Source organism: Martes martes, assembly GCF_963455335.1.
Source record: "Martes martes genome assembly, chromosome: 11".
NCBI classification, from domain to species: Eukaryota; Metazoa; Chordata; class Mammalia; order Carnivora; family Mustelidae; genus Martes; species Martes martes.
The window spans coordinates 62,084,143-62,105,584 of NC_137899.1; the positions used below are offsets into that span (position 1 = coordinate 62,084,143).

The 21,442-nt window shown below is 45.3% G+C and overlaps 1 protein-coding gene and 1 pseudogene across 2 annotated transcripts in view; one reads left to right on the forward strand and one right to left on the reverse strand.

Annotated features, from left to right (window-relative positions):
• Nucleotides 1-1,286: 1,286 nt before the first annotated feature.
• Nucleotides 1,287-21,442, forward strand: part of WIPF3 (WAS/WASL interacting protein family member 3) — a gene marked incomplete at its 5' end in the record, with an annotated part of 65,761 nt that continues 45,605 nt past the window's right edge. The window contains one exon of the mRNA XM_080818311.1: nt 1,287-1,379. Coding sequence (XP_080674437.1) covers nt 1,287-1,379 — 93 coding nt within the window. The remainder of the gene's footprint in view (nt 1,380-21,442) is intronic.
• LOC308352103 (mediator of RNA polymerase II transcription subunit 27-like) lies at nt 12,565-13,176 on the reverse strand (annotated as a pseudogene). The gene has a single exon. The product of its transcript is annotated as a mediator of RNA polymerase II transcription subunit 27-like (transcript).

Consider the following 21,442-nt stretch of genomic DNA (forward strand, 5'->3'; position numbering starts at 1 on the left):
AATCCAGGGGACTAGGTTAAGAACAAAGTACCAGGTTACATAATTGCTTTTTGCCTCTAAGAGATAAGAATATTACCATGGAATAATACAAATGCCTCAGGAGTTTAAAGCTAAAGAAGTGGGCACAGCCCTTGGTCTGGCCTTCCACTAATTACAGAGACAGAAGGAACACAAAACCACCCCTGCCTAAGTCTGATGTTTATTTCTGTTTCCACTTAAATTGTGAGATTTTTATATAGGTTTTCCTCGTTCTTGTAAACTGTGGGATTTTTCTTTAGCACACATTTTAAGCTTTTTCATTGTGTCTTGATATGGATTCTAAGACACACACACACACACACACACACACACATGCTCCACAGAGAAAGACCACATTTATTTGGAGATCACAAGTCCTGTAATATTAACTGTTTGAAACATAACCATATTTGCAGAATTAAATACCCCAAAGCCCTCTGTGTAGCAAATGCCAAATTGTACAGAAACAATAACACAGCCACGGCAAGAAAAGTGAGAGCTGAAACTGAAGAGAAGGAAGCAAGAGAATGATTAATGCGCTTTGCAAGTGTTGTTCAAGGCTGGCGTCGTGAGTAATGTTGAGCCTGTGACATTCAGAAAGGTTAGATTTCATTCCGTTTGTTCTGCTTAGGAAAATGGAAGTATGCACAGAATATTTTTAAATTGCCTCGAAAATGATAAAACTGAACGTTTAACCCTAAGGAGATAGAATGCAGTTATTTGGAAAAATCGTGATGGAGTGAAGTGTCCCCATTGACATACTTATATTCTATTTATATTGAGATATAAATAGCTAAATTTTATCAGTTTTATCACCTAGTTCTGAAATCTAGATACTTTTTTTTTAAGATTTTATTTATTTATTTGAAAGAGAGAGCAAGCTAGAGCATGAGCAGAGGGGAGGGGCAGAGGGAGAGGGAGAAGCAGATCTCCCAGGACCCCGGGATCATGACCTGAGTGGGAAACAGACCCTTAACCGACTGAGCCACCCAGGCACCTAAATCTAGCTGCTGCTTTTGTTCCTAGCACTTGAGGCAATGCCTGCCTCCCGGGGGGGCCTTCGGTCGTTACTGAAAGAATGAATGAGAGCAAGAATGACTGAATGGACAAGTGAAAGAAGGAGGCTATCCATGAAATGCACGTGTCTGCATGGCGGGATTACCGGTACAGGAATGAAGACATCCAAATTTAAAACTTTTTCTCCCTTTCAGGGCAGAAACCACTCTTCTGGAACCCTTCAGAAGCAAGAGCCACCAACGCTGTGACCTATGCCCGTGCCACCTCCGCCACCGCCGCCTCCTCTGCCTCCACCTCCCCCGCCCCTGGGGGCTCCTCCCCCTCCCCCACCGCCAGCGCCCCCGGTAAGCCCTGTTTTCGTTCAGTCTGGTTTACTGCTGCGAATAAGCTGCTTTGAATACCTTTGAGCAGAAGGTTTTAAATGTTGAGAACCTCAGGTGAGAGGCCGTGGGGAGGTGCACAGTCAGTGAGGGGTGCCAGGGGGTCCGCTTCCCGTGTGCGCTGTGGATGGAGGTCACGTTGCTTGGGCTTGGGAAGCCTAGTTCCGGGTCCACACCGGCCAAGTGTCCTATGAAATGCCGCAGTGAAACATACATCTCAGATGAAATTTCCCCACCTACACAAGACTGAAGTCAGTCCATTCCAGTTTGTATTACTGGATGCTCTTCTAACGTTTAAGTTTGGGTTTAGGAGAGGCACAGAGGGCAGCTACTTTGCTTTAGAACAGAGATTTCTCAACCTTGACCCCACTGATATTTAGGGCCGGATCGTTTTTGTCGTGGAGGGCTGTTCTGTGCATTGTAAGATGTGTAGGAACGCCCCTGGCCTCTACCTTCTAGATGCCAGTAGCGCCCCCCAATTGTGCCCATCAGAAACGTCTCTAGATTTTGCCAGATCTTCCCTAGAGGTGCAGTCATCCCCCTCTTATCTTAGAAGAATATGTGTGCTTTATGCTGACAATGAACCTTTCTTCTGATGGAAACCTAGAGCTCTCCTTCCCCCTCAGCCTGCCCTCCACTGGCCACGGCAGAGAGCCAGGTCTAGCCCTGACCACAGCTCCTGTTTCTGGTGGGAAATGAAAGACTCAGATGCCGTGTTGAAGTGACATGCAGAGGCAGCGCTGCCTCGGGATAATATGAACCAAGTCAGCAGAAGCCAGGAATAGAGAGAGCCTCGCCTGCTTTCCTCCCCTGGAGAGGGTGAGGGCATGCCTGCGTGCCACCCCCCATGGTGTTAGCTTTGCACGCTGACCGTATCTGATGTGCTAGGGACACAGACCTGACTGAAACTTGGCTCTTGCCCTTGAAGAGAGTGGAAAGAAAACACATAATGTGAATTATTTCTAAAAGCTCTCCAGCCAGTGTAGGAAGAATAGCAGTAAGTATTGGAGTTCCATTGCTAAATCTGATCCCACAAGGGATAAAGAAGATGAAGTTTGCAAGTGAAGGAAATATACATGGGACTGTCATGTGGCCCTTGCAGAGACTTGTCAGCACCAAGGTAGTGCCATCTATAGTAACTTCAGATACCACGACACTATAAATGTAGCCAGAATAAATAAACTTATCAAAACCCATGTTGTTGGAGATTTGGGGAAATAAGCCCTTCTAAATAGTGCTGGTGACACTCAAATACCTGGGATTTGGTACATGTGGAATGAGTCTTTCTGGAATGTTCTCTAACAGAGAACAATAAAAATCTAAATGTATCGTGCTTTTTCCTCTGGTTTCCCAGTAGTTTTATTTTTGAGACTGACTTAAGAATTTAACCCTACAGAAACCAAAACGAATTTATACAAGGATGTTCACAGCAATGCTGCTTATTCTAGTGAAAAATTAGATCTTAAATGGTTGATGAGAACTAAATGAAGTTTATGAAGTCATGCTGTTAATTAAAAATTGCATTATGTCATAGAGTTAATTAAAAATTATATTTATAACTGTGCTGATTATGGAAAGCAGATATGGAATGATGGATTAAAAACAATGCACATTTTATGCATAATGAGATGAACTATATAATATACATATGTAGCAAAGATCAGAAGAGAATTTTGAGTGCTGATAATAACATTTTAAATTTCATCAGGCAGTTCTTTTCCTTTAAAGATACCGAAGTTCATAGTAAACAAAAATAATTCTACACTTGGTCAGTTTTTTACCTCCCCTCCCCCATTTTGCTGTGACGCTACAAGAAATACATAGCATCACCCTGTAAAAATCACCTGCCCAAAACAAATGTACTCTGAGCAAGCAGGGAGACATGTCCACATGTGGGATCTTCTGCAATAGAAGTTGGCAAACAAGAGGCGGACCCATGCTCCATATTTTGTACAGTCTGCAAGCTAAGAACGGTTTTTACTTTTTCAAATGGTTGAGAAAAGTCCAAAGAAAAATACTTAACGGCACATGAAAATGATGTGAAATTTGAATATCGGCTCATAAGTCAGTTTTTATTGGACTGCAGCCGCGCTCTTTCGTTCATCTAATCTGTGGCTGCTTTAATACTACAGTGGTGGAACACCAATTAAATAACTTGTTATCCACCCCCAAGATAATTTCATTTTCTCACTAGTCAGCCTGTATTTTTAGAATTATACTCAATTATTATGATCATTATTTTTATTATTATATTTTGGACTTCATCGATAAAAGCTTTGTGGACACGTGGTGTCTTTTTTGTTTTGTTTTGTTGTACTTATATCACATCAATGATTTTGCCTCTTGGCCCTCCGTCCCTAAAATATTTTTTCCCTGGTCCTTTACAGAAAAAGTTTGCCAGTCCCATCCCCCAAGCCAGCTGGCTTCTTTCCGCCTTCCTTTGGTCCCCAGCACACAGAGATGTGGATACGCCCACCTCAGACCTTGTCCCCAACCTGCATCCCTTTTCAGGACTTCCCATCCCTCTCTTAAGTGTCGCCCATGCCACCTTTGAGACCTCTGGTGCTCCTCTAGTTGTGAATCCTCTTTTCGGGATCTCAGCATCACTCTTCCTTTTGTCTGAAAAACTCTTTCTGGGCATCTCAGCTCAGATGTCACTGCCTTGGAGCAACCTTTCCTCAAACCCTACTGGCATTTCTAACACACTTTTAAACCCCTCCTTCATAGCAGTTACTGGTTTTTAGTTTTGTTTTTACCTGACTGGGACCACAGTGTGTGTTTTGTGGTCTTTTAGTGCTGTGTGCCCTCCTCATTCATACACAGGCACTGCACTGGCTGAATGAATGAGTGAACACATGCAAGAATGAATGAGTATTTGTGTAAAAGGGTTAAGAAATGGAGCTAAACTTCCTAACCACTGTTCAGGACTTCACACATCTATGCTCATGGAGCAGTGTGGCAGGCGGTACCGTATGGAACCTTTGCAAGGAGGAGGCACTGGGTGTGTTATGTGTGATCCCTTGTAATAAAAGGAGGAGGCACTGGGTGTGTTATGTGTGATCCCTTGTAATAAAAAGCATCCTGTCAGGCTTCAGCTTAGCTCTGGCAGATCTGGGGATCAGAGCGGGGCTGAAAGTTTCTTGGTTTCTTCCTCCCACCTCGCACCTTTCCCCTTCCTGTCCCTTCCGTCCTCATCTCTTGTCTGATGTGCAAGTTTTCTCTTTCCAAGAACATGAGTGTGGAACGGGGGAGAAGGGCAGATGGGGCTTGCTAAAATTTTGAGGTAGACTTTAATTAAAGGCCAGATGTGGGGCGCCTGGGTGGCTCAGTTAAGCATACAACGCTTAATTCTGACTCAGGTCATGATCTCAGGGTCGTGAGATCGAGCCCCGAGTCAGGCTCTGTGCTGGGTGTGGAGTCTGCTTGGGATTCTGTCTCTCCCTCTGCCCCTCCCCCACATCTCTCTCTCTCCCGCTCTTAAAAAAAAAAGCCAGACAGCCTTCGCCACCTTGTTCCCCTCGTCTAGCCCCTTATTCCCCTGTCTTTTGAGCACTACAGCTTTGTCTTAGCCCTCCAAAATCCGGTAACAATATCAAAACTGCCTGCGTGGTGCATTGATCCACTTATAATGAAATTATTATTGTTGCTTTGGTTACAGGATATAAGTTTTTAAAAATCTAAAGAAAATATAATGGATCTGATTTTTTGAGATGCAGCAGACGTTTACTGAACATTCATCTTCAAATCTACCTGGACCCTTTGGTAGTGTCCAAGATGAGAGAATAAACTCCTTGAGGGCCTATGATTTTTGTTTTCTGGCCGTAATCCCATAAAACTATCTACCCAAGAAGAAGGAAATACTTATGTCTCTGATCAACAGATAAACTCATTGGAGTTGGGTTGCCCAGGCAAAGCCTAATGGTAGGGTCCTGTCCACAACATGGGTGTTTATTGAAGAAGTAGATTTGTAAATTTTTGCAGCGTTATTTTGTAATGTTGTGCTTCAAGCTTGAAAAGCCTAAGGAGGAAACAGTGCCCCAAAGTTGTATCTTATTATTTAAAAACAAAAGAGAAACTGGTTTGACAATCATTTATTTACCACAAAAAACAAAACTCTAAAGAGGAAAATACCATGGTGCCACATATTTCTGCCTGCCTGTTCTGAGGGGTTGTGTTTAATAAAATGCTGAGTGAGGGGAGGTTACAATGAGAAGCATACTGTGGCCCCTCACTCTTTTGTTCCATCCTTACCACCTGCAGAATCTTTGTTTGCATTCAGGAAACTCCCTGAGATAATTTTTCTCCTTATAGTCTAAGGATTGCATAGTTTATCAGTGAGGTAGGCTCTCCAGCGTCAGGAAGTATCAGCTGTGGCTTATATCGGGTGGTGTTCCCATCATCTCTAGGATGCAGGAGCTCACGTGGTATAGAAAAATATGTGAGGCTAAGAAAGGAAATTTGGGGGGCGCCTGGGTGGCTCAGTGGGTTAAAGCCTCTGCCTTCGGCTTGGGTCATGATCCCAGGGTCCTGGGATCGAGCCCCACATCGGGCTGTCTGCTCAGCAGGGAGCCTGCTTCCTCCTCTTCTCTCTCTCTGCCTACCTCTCTGCCTACTTGTTATCTCTGTCTGTCAAATAAATAAACAAAATCTTAAAAAAAAAAAAAAGAAAGAAAGAAAGAAAGAAAGAAAATTTGGAAAGTGTACTGGTATCTGAAGTCCCATGAGATCCTTTTTCAGAGTTTTGTGTTTGCTGTGGTTAAAAAAAATGCAGAGTTGAGGGGCATTAAGTGGAAGGGGGCTTAGTGGAATTGCATATTACCCTATATTCTGGAAAAGGTCATTTGCATGTTCACTGGTACATCTGGAATAATGAGAGGCTTAAAAAATTGTAAATGCTGTCACTCAGATTCTCCTGACACTCTGTTGCTTTGATTAGTGTTGCTTAATAAGGGATTGGGAACACTTACCCAGAGTTGACAGTGACCACCGGGAGAAGGCTTTTGCATTAGGCCAAGCTATTAGGAGGGAATTAAATGGACATTTGGTGGCTGCTTAACAGTTTGCAAAACTGCACCATTGTCTCCCAGTAATTTTAAAAACTTGATTTCCTCTCTCTTGCCCATGTGCCCCCACAAGCAGTAACCCTGCTTCAGTGAAAAAGAGAGCCAGTCTTTGCAACAGATTCACTGGGTCTGTAAGCAAGAGAGGTGTGGCAGGACCTGCCAGTCATCCTTGCAAAGGGCCGTTCTGGATGGTATTGAAATGTGTTTCTTTTTTCCCAGCAGTGCAGTGGGAGGGGTGGTGGGAACAAAAAGGAAAAGGCTTGTAAGGGTGGGCTGGAGGCAGCGATTATGCTCTAATAATGCCTGGGACTTGGTTAGAGAGCCTGCAAGCTCTTGTTAAAGGCTTTTATCAAATTTCATAGGAGCCCAGGAGCGTAAGGTACTTATGCAGCGTCTGAGCTGAGGGATAAGGAGGGGAAGGTGCCATGGGGTTTGAGGCCAAAGGGCGATCCTCAAAAGCCTCAGCCATACTCTTTAGCAGTCACTAACCAGGGATTTATTGTACACCCAAGTCTGCTGGTTCTTTGCCTTTGAAATCTTTTAAAATTACAGTGTCACTAACAATTCCTAGAAAATTGCAAGGGGACCATTGTCCCTGCACCAGGGTTCTTTTCATATTACACTGCGGCACTTCGGAGCACCGCTGTGGTTTGGGCCATGGACCCTTTCCCTGCAAACTGCTCTTTCCTTTCTTGCCATAAAAGGCAAAAACTATCAGCATCAGGTGATTGCTGGCGGTTAGGCATCCAGCCCTGACTCCGTAGAGAAAGCCTCAAGAGGGCAGGGGTGCTCAGGGGACCTGCAAGCACATCTCTCCCGCAGGGTGCTGGCAGCCCGTAAAAGTCATGTTTCCTAGAACATGTAATGAAAAAGCAGGTAGCATGGCTTGAAAAAAGAGGCTACAGAGAAGTAGTATGATCCCAACGATATAAAACAAAACTGTGTTCTGTACATGCTCACTCGTGGTCTAACTGCTCGGGGGTCTCTGCTGCCAGCAACACTGGGCACACCATGGGGACTGTAAATGCCTCTGAGCTCAGTGACTGCAGACCGTGCCCTTCACCTTGACCAAGCCATCGTGCAAATTTACAGACCTTTTACTGTGCAGACTTACCCGGTCTCTGCCTCTGAAGAGTTTCAGACCAGAATGCAGAGAAGCCTGGGCTTGTCATTGATCACTGCTCAGTGGTTGATATCACTGAGAGTACAATGGGTTATTCCCAGCCCAGAATTTGCACCTTGAGTTGCTCCTTCATTATGTATTTCCTGCATCTGGGATCCTCAAAGGCTCATCTTTCAAGAGCCCTCAGGTGCTCTGAATTAGTCACCTTTCATTCTCCTAAGCTTGCTTCTCTGAGCATCAGGCACCGGCTGCATCTTGCTAATGCTTTGGGATCTTCCCGAAACAGACAGGTTGATGACGGAAAGGACCATGGGGCCAGTGAGCAGTGAGTGACTTTGGTGCAGGGAGTCTGTGCCTAGGCCAGTACTAGGCGCATAGTAGGAGCTTGGCACCTAGAGTTACTTCCCCAACTAGTGAGTTTAGCATAGATATTATTCATAAAGTAAACCCACTGGGAGCTAACCAGCCACTACTTTACATCTTACACCTGTTTAAGCCTTGAAAACCAGGACATGTTCTATATTGTGTCAGAACAGCATCAGCGCATTCAAATTTTAGTAAGAGTACTTTATAAAACAAATGCAGTTCTATCAGAAGATAGCAAAAGTGAACACCCAGCTATTATTCGAAAAATCCTAAAAGGGCCTTTGGCACAACCTTACACATTCCAATTTGTTACTGTTTTCGAAGGGAATAGACCTTGCCCCTTTTCTTTACATAAACGCGCATAAACTCTAGGAAGGCAACACGGTGTACCTGTTTCGCAGAGGATAGCAATAGATTTCCATTTTAATAAGGTCTGTTCACAGCAGAGGCGTGTGAATGTATTTTCCAGCTGGTGAAAGCAGGATGGCACCTGTACCACAGACAGTATTTAAAACAGAAGCTGTAAAAACATGTTTGTGTTGTTCATCCTCCGTTCGGCACTCATTGAGCCAAGCTGTCAGGTTAGTAGGGATCATTGGATGATACAGCGGTGTGTTAAAAAAACAAACAAACAAACAAACAAACAAAAAAAACAAAACATGTGGGCTTTAGAATGATACAGATTGGAAACTGAATCCCTGCTGTGCTACTTATTAACTATGTGATGTCAAGCAAATTCCTTGATAACTCTGGGCTTCACGTTTCTCTCTGCACGTCGGAAAAATGATCACTACTTCCTCCGGCACACTGCCCTGAGAGTGGAAACTCCATTTTTGTCTGTTTTGCTTGCAGTGCCTCCTCAACCCCTGAGCCGTTGCTGGCACAGAGTGGGCGTTTAGCAAATTTGCGTTGAATGCGCAAATCATGGGGTTGTTGTAAGGATCGAATAGGATATTGATAGACGCTGTTGCCTACTGTGTGCCTGCTTGTCAGTGGTAGCTACTGTTATTTCAGGCTTCAGAGAACAGCTGGGCAAGTCATCCGATCTGGGACTGGTAGCTTGAAGGCAAAGGCCCCTGTGGCCAGTGTGGGGTAGGAAGTCAGACCCCAGAAGTGAAGATCAAGGTCGGAGGCCTCAGTTATTTCAACTGGGGGGGGTTAGGCCAGTGGTCTGAAAGTCATCCACAAACAAAGGGCAGAGTTGACCATTTCTGGGTTTTCCTGGGTTCCAATCCCCACCATGCCAGTATCTGCTTCTGTAGCATAATTCCAAGGAGGTGAATGGTTGGACTTCCCTCCTCTTCTGTGCCTCCCGATGAGTCGAGTGGCCAGAGTCCATGGGTATAGCGGGAAATGCCTGGAATTGGGACTAGGGCTGTGGGTGAGGAGTCAGTGGAGATGTGGGAGTGTCCTTTAGAACCCACTCTGGTGGAATGGCAGCCCGGTATAGACATCGTAAACGTGTAGAGGAGGCTTTATTTTCTCAGCTGCTGTTTGGTTTGTCACTTTACAAGCAGCTGGGCAGTCAAAGACTAAAAGGCTACTGGAAGGAAGGCACACGTTTCCCTAGAAGATGTGGTGGTGATGTTCATGCAAGAATTCTAGATCACCTGGCTGGCTCTGGGCCCCTATCTACAGCAAAGAAAGATGTTAAGAAGTTCTTCGGGCCTTGTAGCAGCTGGAGGCTGTGATTCAAATGTTATGGCTTGGTCTCTATCTCTCCCTGGCCCCGACTTTCATTTAAAACTGTTGATGGGGTACCTGGGTGGCTCAGCTGGTTAAGGGTCCAACTCTTGATTTCGGCTCAAGTCATGATCTCGGGGTCCTGGGATGAAGCCCAGCATTTGGGTTCCCTGCTCAGCGGGGGGTCTGCTTCTCCCTCTCCCTTTGCCCTCCCCTTGCTCACGTGCACGAGCACATTCTCTCTCCCTCTTTCTAAAATAAAATAAATAAATCTTTAAAAAAATAATAAAATAAAACAAAGCTCTACTGACCAGGAGAATTTGAACACTGATGTAAAGAAATTATAGTTAATTTTACTTAAAAAATACTATTGTTGCATTTTTAAGAGCTCTCTGATATCATACAAGGTGGGATTTATTTTTTCTTTTACAAATTTTATCCTAGAATCATGCATGATTACATAAATGATTATTTATTATATGAAACATTAACATGGTTCTGAAAGTCAGAACTATACAAAAGGTACATTCAGAGACATGTCACCCCGCCCCACATACATCCGATCTACTCTCTGCCCACACACCTCCCTCTCCACAATTTCTCTGCTGCAGGTTTATCTTTCCTGTGTGTTTCCCCTTAGCGACAAGCAGATGACAGTTATTTGATATCCTCTTTCTTACCAAGAAGGAAGCATATTTAAGAACACTCTGGCACTTTGCTTTTTTTCTCCCAAGAATATATCCTGGAAATCACTACGTAGGAGTCATAGAGGTCTTCTGCATTCTTTTTCAAAGATGAAAACGGGAATGGCGTGGCCCCATGGTGTGGCTGTGCCATAATTTATGCAGCCCCTCTCCTCTGCTAAGGCATGGAGGTCACTTCCAGGGTTTTACAATTACAAACAAGCTGCAGTTCACAAGCCCGCAGACGTGCATGTTTGTACTGTAGGAGGTATGTGAGTGGGGTAGCTTCCTGGAGTAGCACTGCTGGGTGGAAAGGTACAACGCACATACAGTTGTGTTAGCCATTGCCAAAGTCCCTCCACAGTGGGGACACCGCTCTGTATTTCCACCAGCAACGTATGGTGGTGTGGGTTTGCTTACGGGCTCACCAACAGAATGTGTTGCGATGTGATACTTTTTTAAATTTATGCCAGTCTGGTGGTGAGAAATGGTACCTCAGTGCAGTTTTAATTTGCATTTCTGTACCGATGGGTAAGGATGAACATCTCTTCCTGTGTAAGTACCATTTTTACATCTTTTTGAGGGGACATGAATTGTCCCCCATGTTCTACCCCATTTTAAATCTTTTCCCCTTTGTTTTTAATTTAAAAAATGATCTTGGGGATGTTAGCTGTAATACATGTTGCAAATATTTTCTCCCAGATTGTCGGCTGCCTTGACTTTACAACGAAGTTTTGAGCTACGTAGAGGCTTTTTCCTTTCTATGACTGAGGCCCTATCAATTTGAGATGCTACCCTTATCTTACGCTAAAGTTTCATATGTACTTCAGTCTGCCTCTTGCCTATTTTATTCTACGAGCCTGTTTGCCTAAGGATAAGCCAATACCAGTTTTAATTAGGGAAGATTTAGAGTATGTTTTAATGCCCAAGAAACAAGTTCTTTTTTGGTGTGTTCCTATCCTCTCTTCCATATGAACTTTAATATCAACTGAAAAAAATCTTTCAATGACTGCATTAAATTCATTCGCAGTTACTGATACATACGGTCTCAACTTAATCACGTAATTGTATCGTTATCGCGTGCGCTGTCTTTCCAAGGCTTCCTTCTCTGAGTGATGTGGTCTTTGCTTGCTCACTCCATTATTGATTGATGGGCTATATTCAGGAAGGCTTCCATTTCTGTTCTCAGGCTTACCTTTGTACCTATACATGTTAATGCCCATAGACTCCCATTTTTCTTAGATAGCCTCTCGTTTATCAATTCTTAATGGTGTCCTTCCATGCTCATTTGTCACACACACACACAGTCTGCATCAACCATTGAACACATCGCATGCTCATTGTCAGTCCTTAGGCTCAGGCTCCCCACTCAGTTCTTGGGTGGATGGAGCCCTCCCTCTGGCAGATTCCAAAAGATGGACTGGTAGGCCGAGAATTCTTGTTTTAAAATGGTTTTTCTGGGCCTTGCTACTTGAAAGACATATATATATCCTTGATTCATGCTTTCCTTGAAAATGCCTCTCCATCACTGCTTTGCTTTAAGTATTGTTTTTGAGATATCTGATGCCACTCTATTTCTTTTGCCATGTAAGTTATTCGGATTTTTTTTTTTTTTTTTTTGCTTAGAAATTTCGAGGAATTTTTTCTCTATCTTTTAAGTCTGCTAGCATACTAGAATGTATCTTAGACTTGACTGTTTCTGGTCAATTTTCCCAAGCATCTGGCAAGCCCTTTCGATGTACAGATTCAGCCCTTCTTTAACTTAGAAATTTTTCTTACAGTCTTACATATTGAGACCATTTGTTCTGTTCTTTCATTTTTCTTCTCCTCAGGCTCTGATTATATGCATGTTGTTTCTTCTTTGCCTGCGTTTCACTTCAACAACTTCCCCTCTGACCTGTTCTGCTTCTTTGTCTTAGTGTCTGTCATTCTCCCAGTTGTTTCTCTGCCTTTCCCCAGTGTTCTCTACTAAACTTCATGGGAATATCTTTTTCGTCAGACATATTGAAATTTAGTCTTAATTTCTGAGACAGTTTTATCATTTTCTTCCAAGTTTTCCAGAGTATACTAAATCCTTTTCATTTCATTTCTGTCCTTAATTTCTGATTCAAGGACTTTTAAAAAAGTCTTTTACCCCAAATGCTTGAGGATATTAAAACCAGTTCAGTGTGCCATATTAGGCAGTTTTCTTCTGTTTCGTGGTCTTTTTTCCTTGGGGGTGTGGCATGTCTTCAGCTGAGGTATTTGTTCAACATTTCATTATGAAAAATGTCAAATATCGGAAGCATTGCTGATGTGTGATTGGGCCTGGATAAGTGGATGGACATTTCAGGAAACATCCTGTCAGGGCAGCTGATTGCATCATCAACAAATTGAGGTGGTAAGACAAGAGTCTTAGGCTGAGTTTTCGGTCTCCATTTAGCAGATACTCCCATCTGGTTAGCAGAGCATTTCAAGGACCATTGATTCAAAAGGCCAGACGCCAGACCTGCATGGGACTATAACCCGTTTGACCATTTATATGCTTGAAGGAGTTGATTAGAGAGAGGAATTTTGTCCTACAGAGGATCCTGGCTTCACAGCCCACTGTTATGAAGAGGATGGTTCTCAGATGACTTGCCTACCAAATTGCTCAGACGTTCCAGCTCATTGTGGTCCCAGTTGACCCAATGCAAGTTGTCTTGGAAATGCACAATGAAGGCCTTCTCCCGGCCCTCCAGCCTCTCCTTGTTCTGCATACCATCCTTCAGGGAGTCAAACACCCTGGAGCCCAACACCTGGATGGCACGGATGGCCTGAGCAAAGGCCTCCATGTTCACTCCTACATCTACCACGTCCGCCATGTTGCCATCACCCAGGATATATGTTTTTCATATAACATATGAGGGGAAAAGCAGGTCCGGGTAAAGGTAGAACAAGATTGGCTGTGCATGAATAATTGTGGAAGCTGGAGCACTACATGGGGCCTCATTATACTACTCCACTTCTGTATATGTTAATTTTCCATGATTAAAAAAAAATGTTAACATCAACAACCTCAAAATATGCAAAATAGAGGTGGTTCAGCACCCCCAAGGAGGGTATTATGTAGCATGCTTTCCCTAATTCAGATGGATAATTGAGACCAACTATTATATACTTTTTATTTTTTATTTTATTTTATTTTTAGAAATTTTATTTATTTATTTGTCAGAGACAGAGCACAAGCAGGGGGAGTGGCAGGCAGAGGGAGAAGCAGTGTCCCTGCTGAACAGGGAGCCCGATGTGGGGCTTGATCTCAGGACCCTGGAATCATGACCTGAGCCAAAGGCAGATACTTAACCGACTGAGCCACCCAGGACCCCTATTATATGCTTTTTTTTTTTTTTTAAGATTTTATTTATTTATTTGACAGACAGAGATCAGAAGCAGGCAGAGAGGCAGGCGGGGGCGGGGGGGGGGGTGGTGGTGGTGGTGAAGCAGGCTCCCTGCTGAGCAGAGAGCCGGATGCGGGACTTGATCCCAGGACCCTGAGATCATGACCTGAGCCGAAGGCAGAGGCTTAACCCACTGAGCCACCCAGGTGCCCCTATTATATGCTTTTTAATTAAGAAAAATAAAAACCATGTAGGCACAGAACGTCTGTTTAAAATTCTGTGTTGCCCCCCTCTGCCATCGTATAGTCTGGCTCCCGTTTTTCCAGAGATTAATGTTAAGGTTTTTACCGCCACTTCCCTGCAGCAGACGTACTATCTCTAACCACTGAGTTATGGAATGTTGGTTTTTCCCTCCTCAGACTGAGCACTGATAGGAAGGACTCTGAAGGGGAGTGTCATAGAAGCAGTGAGCTGGGCATCCCTGTCTCCCTTGCTACTTTTTATTTAAATCAACCTGGAGCCCTGGTAGGAGCGCCAGATTACAAACATTGATTTGTGACACTGTTGCCTTTACTGTCCCGTGCCTTGGTACAAGGACACCGCTAGCTGGTGTTTTCTCCTCAGACAAAGCAGAGAGGACATCGTGGGAATTGCTAAGGCAGAACTTTCCCAGCCGGCAACCCTTCTCAGCACCAAGGTCGCCCCACCCAGATAAGAATTTTCACCTTCAGCCTTGTCCCCTTTCTGACAGCATGCTACTTGTTATTGTGTTGCTGAAGGATTCTGGAGGGTGGGGTGGGGAGAGGAACTTGAAAACTTTAAAACCAACTCTGAGGCAAAAACTTTGGGCGTGGAGGTAACTTGGAAAATGTGTTATGGCTTAAAAAACAAAAACAAAATAAAAGAAACTGCGTGGGTCCACAAGCAGGTGAACCCGGCTTCCCAGGAAGTCAGATCACAGGCATCCAGGGACTTCTTTAAACCTCACAACTGTGAAATACAGACTTTTGCCCTTTGGGCATTGCAGACTGTCCCATTTTTTAGAAACTACCATTGGTTTGACTAGGAGAAGAGAAAGTACAGTTGTGCTGGGGGTCAGATCTGTGACAGGAAGGGAGTGCAGCTGCCCCTCATGGCTTGGCACACAGAACCAAAGGGACCCAGTAAAACCCATTCATATAGCTCAGGGGCCCCTCGTGCAAACACAAGTGAGGACTGGTAGGTGAGCTCCCTTTTTTTTTTGCCATTAGTTCATAACTATTGCTAAAAATGTACACCAAAAGCGCTTATCATATCCACAGAAAGGATTTAACACAAAAACAAGCCAGTTGCTGAGGGAAAAGACCCACTGAAATGTGGCATGTCTTGGCTCATCTCCTCAAAGGCCAGATTTGGACTTACCTAGGGGAGCATGCGCCCTTCTTCCCCCCCTGCCCCCGAGAATAACTGTGGAAAGCTAGAGTTAGGAGGGGGAACGTGGAGACTCACCACCATGGTAGGGGTGATTCCGCGGTGGGGTGGTGGGGGATACAGAGAGCACTGTGTCCACTGGACACACAGGTACTGTCCCCGGGAGTGGGAGGACACCTGAGCAGGGAGGGGAACGCTGCAGGCTTCCCTGTCAGATGGGCCTGACCCCAAGCTTAGTGGCTAATGGAACCTGAGCAAATCCTTTTGGATCTCAGTTTCCTCACCTGCAAAATGGAAATACTGCTGCTCTATGGGGTGGTAAAGGGATTAATGGGAATGATGGTTTGAAAACCTCAGCCCAGTGCCCGACACAGGCAGGTGTGCCGTTCTGTGAGGGGTAGCCCCTCGATGCCATTCCCCCACAGACTGGGTTAGAGCATGGTCTCACTGGCTTTCACGCTGGTTGCCATGAGGACCCTCCCATGCAAACCCTCCCATGTCAGCTGCTTTGTTGTCAGTCCCACTTTTGGGGGGATTTGGTCCAGGAGCCTTCCGTGTCTTGCCAGGAAAGGCTGCCCTCAGGAGGATCCTGAGAGTGGGGGTCGGGAGGCAGAGATCGGCAATTTTCCTGTCCCCTGGTACCTACGGCGCAAGATGTGAAGATCATTTCCTGGTGTCCAGAATTTTCCTGTGGGCATACTGATGTTCCCATTTCCCTTCCAGTAATTTCTTAGGAGCATGCAAACTCACACATCAGTTCCTCTTTCCTTCTTGGCGGTGTCACTTTAGGCCAACCTCCTCTTCCCTATTTTTGACCAAATACTTCCTTGAATCATCAATTCCTGACCCTCACCTGGGAAAAACCATGGCTGCTTTTCCTTGCTAGGGCCACACAAAAGCACCGCCTCCTTCCACTGATTTTTATGTTAACACAAACACTAAGATTTTGTGTTCAAGGCACATAAATTTTCCATTAGTAACAGGGCTGGACTTGGACTGTTTGGCTTGGATAAGAATAGTAGTCAAGTGACTGACATGGAAGGCTGGGTGAACTTGACGAAATTCAATGGCGTTCCTTCCTGTCGCTCTTTGGCACCAAGAGGTGTGTTGGTGAGACCAGCCAGGTGTCGGCGCTGGTTGGGCTGGCCCTGAGCAGAGGCTGCAGGAGCCCAGCACATCTGCCTCACCTCTGCCCTCTGTGTCATCAGGGGCTTCCCAGCCCTTCACCTCTCAGGCTGCACAGTGGGTACCGTCCTCATACCAGGAGAGGCGCAGTGGCTCCCTACTGATTTTATTTCATTTGGCTTTGTCGAGAATTTGTTTCATTTCGTTTTTATTGTTGCTAGGTAATGCCTAAAGAGAAAGGCTCTTCTAAATCTTTAAACGTATTCTTCAAAGGCTGGATTCCCCATTGCAATACTGGGAGAGGCTGGACATGGGGAGATAAGGGAACCCGTGTCCTGGGGAGGATATGAGGAATCAATGAGATTTCCTATGAAAACTCTAAGCTCACACAAAAGCACATCCTCCCTTAGTTTAGCTTTTAGGTGAAATGAACAGCTATATTAGGATACAGTGTTCTGCATTGTGTTACTTTAAGGCGCAGACCCCAGGAGCACCAAGACCAGCAAGAATCACCCAAGCACCCAGTTCCTTATTCTCTGCTTTGATGTCCAGAGCACTCACCCTCAGAGCCCCTCTGGCCTACTGGAACTTCTTGTATATTGTCCGCTCCCTGGCAGCGGGCCCCTTTACCCATCTTTACGAGGAATCTGTGCATTCCACCAAACCTCTGGTTCTGTTTGCTGCCAAATGTAGTTGGAGTTTCTGGCACAGACCCATCATGAGGGCCAAGTTACAGGTTTTGAGGACAAGCTTGGAAAAAAGTGGGCACATCCGTAATCATCGGGCATGGAAACTTTTCCATGGCAATTATAATCGTACCTTTGTATTATTTCTCAAAATAGTAATCCTACTGTAAAGAGCTTGACCATTTAACAACTTCTCATAGAACCTCATTGGCTCTTTCCTCATCAGCACTGTCTAATTTTGGCTTCCCTAGGAGTAGACCTGGAGACACGGGCCTGGGAGCAAGTAGTTTATTTGGGGAGGTAATTCCTGGAAGCCCCAGCAAGAGAGTGAGGAAGCAGAATAGAGGAGAGAGGAAAGCAAGTGAAGGGTGTGTGGGAACGTGGGGCTTCATCCTGCAGGAGACCCCTGAGAGACTTAGAATCTGCATGGATTGTGCTGTGAGGGGCGAGGGGTTGGCGGCTTTGTCCACCCACCCTTGTCACGCTCTGGCATTTGGGCAGTCCAGCAGGGGAGTGCAGGCCCATCCAGGGAATTCCTCTAGCAGAGACCAACCAGCAGTTAGCATGTGGGGGGCCGTGTGGTGTCAGCCGATGAGCTAATAAGTCAAGCCAAGCAGGTAGGTGTGGGGACCGAGCAGGCTTTCCTATAGTCCTCGCCAATTCATGGAGGAATAGCTGAGGCCCAGAGAGGTTACGTACTTGCTCAGAGTCACACAGCTCTTGGAGTCTCGGCACTCCTTCATCTGCATGCTGTCCCTCACACCACGTGGCCCCCAGGGCTGCGGTGATGACAGAGGTGACTGGGACATCCCCTAAAAGCCCCAGGCAGCCAGGGTTCGGAGGCCCGAGAGCAGCGCTGGCTGAATGCCTTCTCTGATGGTGCTTCTCACATTGCCGTTTCCACAGGGACCTTTGCCTGACTAGCATAGCCCTTTCTTTAGAGGTAACACAGCGTAGTGGTGAAGTTTCCGGCACAGCCCTCCTGTACTCCTGTCCTGGAAACTCAGTGGCCTTGAGCAATTTACTTAAATTTTCTGTGCCTTTGTTTTGTTCTCTATTAAAATACCACCTGCTTCCTAATGGCTGACGGAAGGACTAAATGAATTACACGTAAAGTGCTTATTAGCAGGGAAGAACAGCCCTACGAGGGTTGGTTGGTCTTGTTATTGTGCATGTGGATGCTCTTTTTCCTGTTACTAGCATTTCCCTGGCTGTAGGATTCATGTGAACTCACTATAAAATGAAAGTTCACATTTCCTTCTGCACTCCTGTCTGGGAAGCATCTTACCAAGCTTAAACACCATGGCCCTTGAGACAATTTGTTTATCGCCTGTCTTCACCCTGCGTTGAGAAACTCCCTAAGGAGGGAGGTCGAGACGGCCTTCCCCTTCACAGAGCGGCCAATGCCGAGGGTAGTGCCTGGCCTTGGGAGCTGCTCCGGAAATGGGTGTTCGGTGAATGAGAGCGCACCCTCCCAGGGGTTCACTGGTGACGCCGAAGCTCATGTTACCCAGGCAAGCCACCTGCTGGTGGTGACATCAGCATAAAAAGAATGTAAAAGGTTGAACCAGAGATGTACTCCTCCCAGAATTTTCTCTGTATTTATAGAACACTATTCTGAGGCCCTCAAAAGAATTTTCAGCTGTGGCTCAGTTCTTTAATCCTCAGTGGGATGACATTGGAAGCTAGGAGATGGAGTGGGGCGTTCCAGCGTGTGGTGTTCACATCTGCCAGTAATTACTGGTATTATTGTGTCGTTAAGGATAACACCGTGTGGCAACAGGTGGACTAATTTTAAATCTCTTTGACCCTGACGCACTGTTAAAATGGGTCAGGGTCAAACGGGGAGGTCCTGTTTTACGTATGAGGAACTTGGACCCGCCGTGGCGTGTCAAGGACCCTGAGGCAGAACTGACCTAAGCCGAGGTTGGAGATACCTAGAAGTGGGAGTTGGGTTACAGCCGCACAGCCTAGACACCAGGTCACAGTTTGGGCATGTTAGGGGCTGAATTGTGTCCCCCTCCAATTCGTATGTTGAAGCCCTAATGGCCAGTACATCAGAACGTGACTCCTAGGGTCCTTAAAGGGAAAAGGAAGGTTCAATGAGGTTGTCAGGGTGGGCCCGAAGCCAGTGGAACTGGTGTCTTTATAAGAGGTGATCAGGACACAGGGAGGAGAGGGGTCTCTGAGGAAACCAACTCTGCCCACACCTTGATCTCAGACTGCTAGCCTCAGAGCTGTGAGGAAATACATTTCTGTTGTTTAATAAATTGCCAGGCTGTGGGACTCTGGTGGCAGCCCTAGCAAAGGAAGACACAGTGCCTTCATTGATAGGCCGTGCCGCAGAGACCTCTGTGGGCTCCACCAACTCAGTGACGCCCCCACGCGGCCACTCCACCACACCTCCGGGATGGGTCACCTGGGGGCAAATCTGGTTCCAGGGTCAGCCAGCCCCAGACAGAATCCGCTGCTTGTTTCTTCAACCGCCGCTGCAAGTGCACCTCCTTGCCCCCCAATTTTTGTGCTTTATTTGTTCTTGTTTTTGGTTGGGTTTGTTCTTGCTTCTCAGTTTTGTCTTACGCCGTCTACTGTTGAGAAGCACACAGAATCTCTGATGAGAAGGGGCCTTCTACCCCCACAACCTTGTTTAAAAGCCTCTGTAGCCTTTGCTACGAATGAGCTGAACTGCCGAGCTTGCAGCAGGAGTCATGCATTCCAGAATCCACGGACCGACAGATAGCTTCTGTTCCTGGAAGCCCAGATCGAGAGCTGTGTCTATTCTGTGCAATCTTAGATTGTTTTAGCATCCATTATGGGACGGTCTTCCAGCCATCACAGAGCAGATCTCTCTGCCTGCTCGCTGCACAGTGGCTGCTGGCTCCCTCCCGGGACTTCTTGGTCCCAGCCAATTCTTGCTGCATTGGTGGGTGGAGAGGTGGAGGGTTGGTTAGGTGCATGGCTAGACCCTGGGGTAAGCCTTGGGAGGTCCTCGTGTAGACCTGGCCTTGCAAAAGTGCAAAATGGCTTCAGGTGTTTAATGGTACCAGAGAAACCACAAGAAGCGAAAGTTAATATTTTTTTAAACAATCATCTTACTTTTCTTTTTTCTTTCTCCTTCACGTTTTCTCACTCTACCTTCCCTCTGTTCGTTACTTTATGACTGTCGCCGGAGTGAGCAAAGAGAAGTACGAGACACCAAGATAAACTTGAATTTCAATTAAATAGCTATTCTACAACTAAAATTATTGTTCTAGTATAAGCAGGAAGCAAATATGGACATACTTACATTTTTTTGTTGTTTATCTAAAATTCACATTTAACTGGGCACCCTGTGTTTTATCTGGCAACTGTGTCTTTGTGAATCTGTACTCTTTTCTGTGTTTCTCATATATACAGGCATGTACGTGCACAGAGGTTTAGCTAGATAGAGATAACTCCCTCGCAGGCTTTCCTTATGTCTTTTTCCCCTGTAAACCCACCACACATACTCCCCGTCTTCATTCATCGGTGCAGGAGCGCTCACACATATTTTCCTTTCCACCTTTTTTCATTCCTCCACATCCTCTCCCCTGTACTATTATCTCCCTTATCTAGCGTTAAAAACTGTATAATTTCCCTCTCCCTAAATGTTGGTCACACTTAATACATAACTTTTGTTTCCTTCTATGTTAACATTCGGAGAAGTATAATACATCTAAAAACCAGTGAAATAAGGTCATGATCAGCTTAGATATTCTAATTTGCTTTTTGTTGTTCTTGCTTATTCATATTGAGTTTGCCTTGCTGGATCACTGGCTCCTCATATAAAAATGGATCATACCCTTGTACAGAACGGTAGTGGCTCAGTATATAGGTCATGTAGGAACCTCGGGGGCAGCGTAGGATTTGAGGAATTTTTTTTTTTTTTTTACTTCTGTTACATTTCATTTGTAAATCTTAAAACCTCCCAGTCAATAGGCATATTGACTCTAATGTCTGGGTTTTTTTGTTTTGTTTTGGGTTTTTTTTTTTTTTGCAAATCATTATGCTAGGCTGTGTGATTCCTGAATCAGTGAAGCCCATTGGTCTTCACCTTTAGATAAGACACATGCAAAGGTAAGAATACGAAGGACTATGTATTCATTCCAGCAAAGGATAAGTAAGGAGTGTCGGTTGAGCCAGAACTGAGTGATGACCCACCTTCTTCATTAAGGGTTTGGGCTAACATAGCTGCCTTGCTCACCAAATGGATGACAGAGCAGGAGCGCCAGGGCACTCACTCCAGGAACTTCTGCTTCTTCTCATTTTGCACCCTAGGCACCTCTCTCCCTTCCCTTTTGTCCTGGCTCTGTAACATAGTACAACTAAACTTTGCTCCCTCATAATCCAGCACTTCAGAAGCTCAACCAAGGTGTTTATCTTTCAAAAAGGATTATGGCACCGATTTTTTCCAATTTGAGAAAAATAGAAGTAAATGAGTTTATTTTTCTTGATTTTTTAATTTCACTGTGTTCTACCTCATTCCACAAAAAAGTCGACACCACCATTGTTTA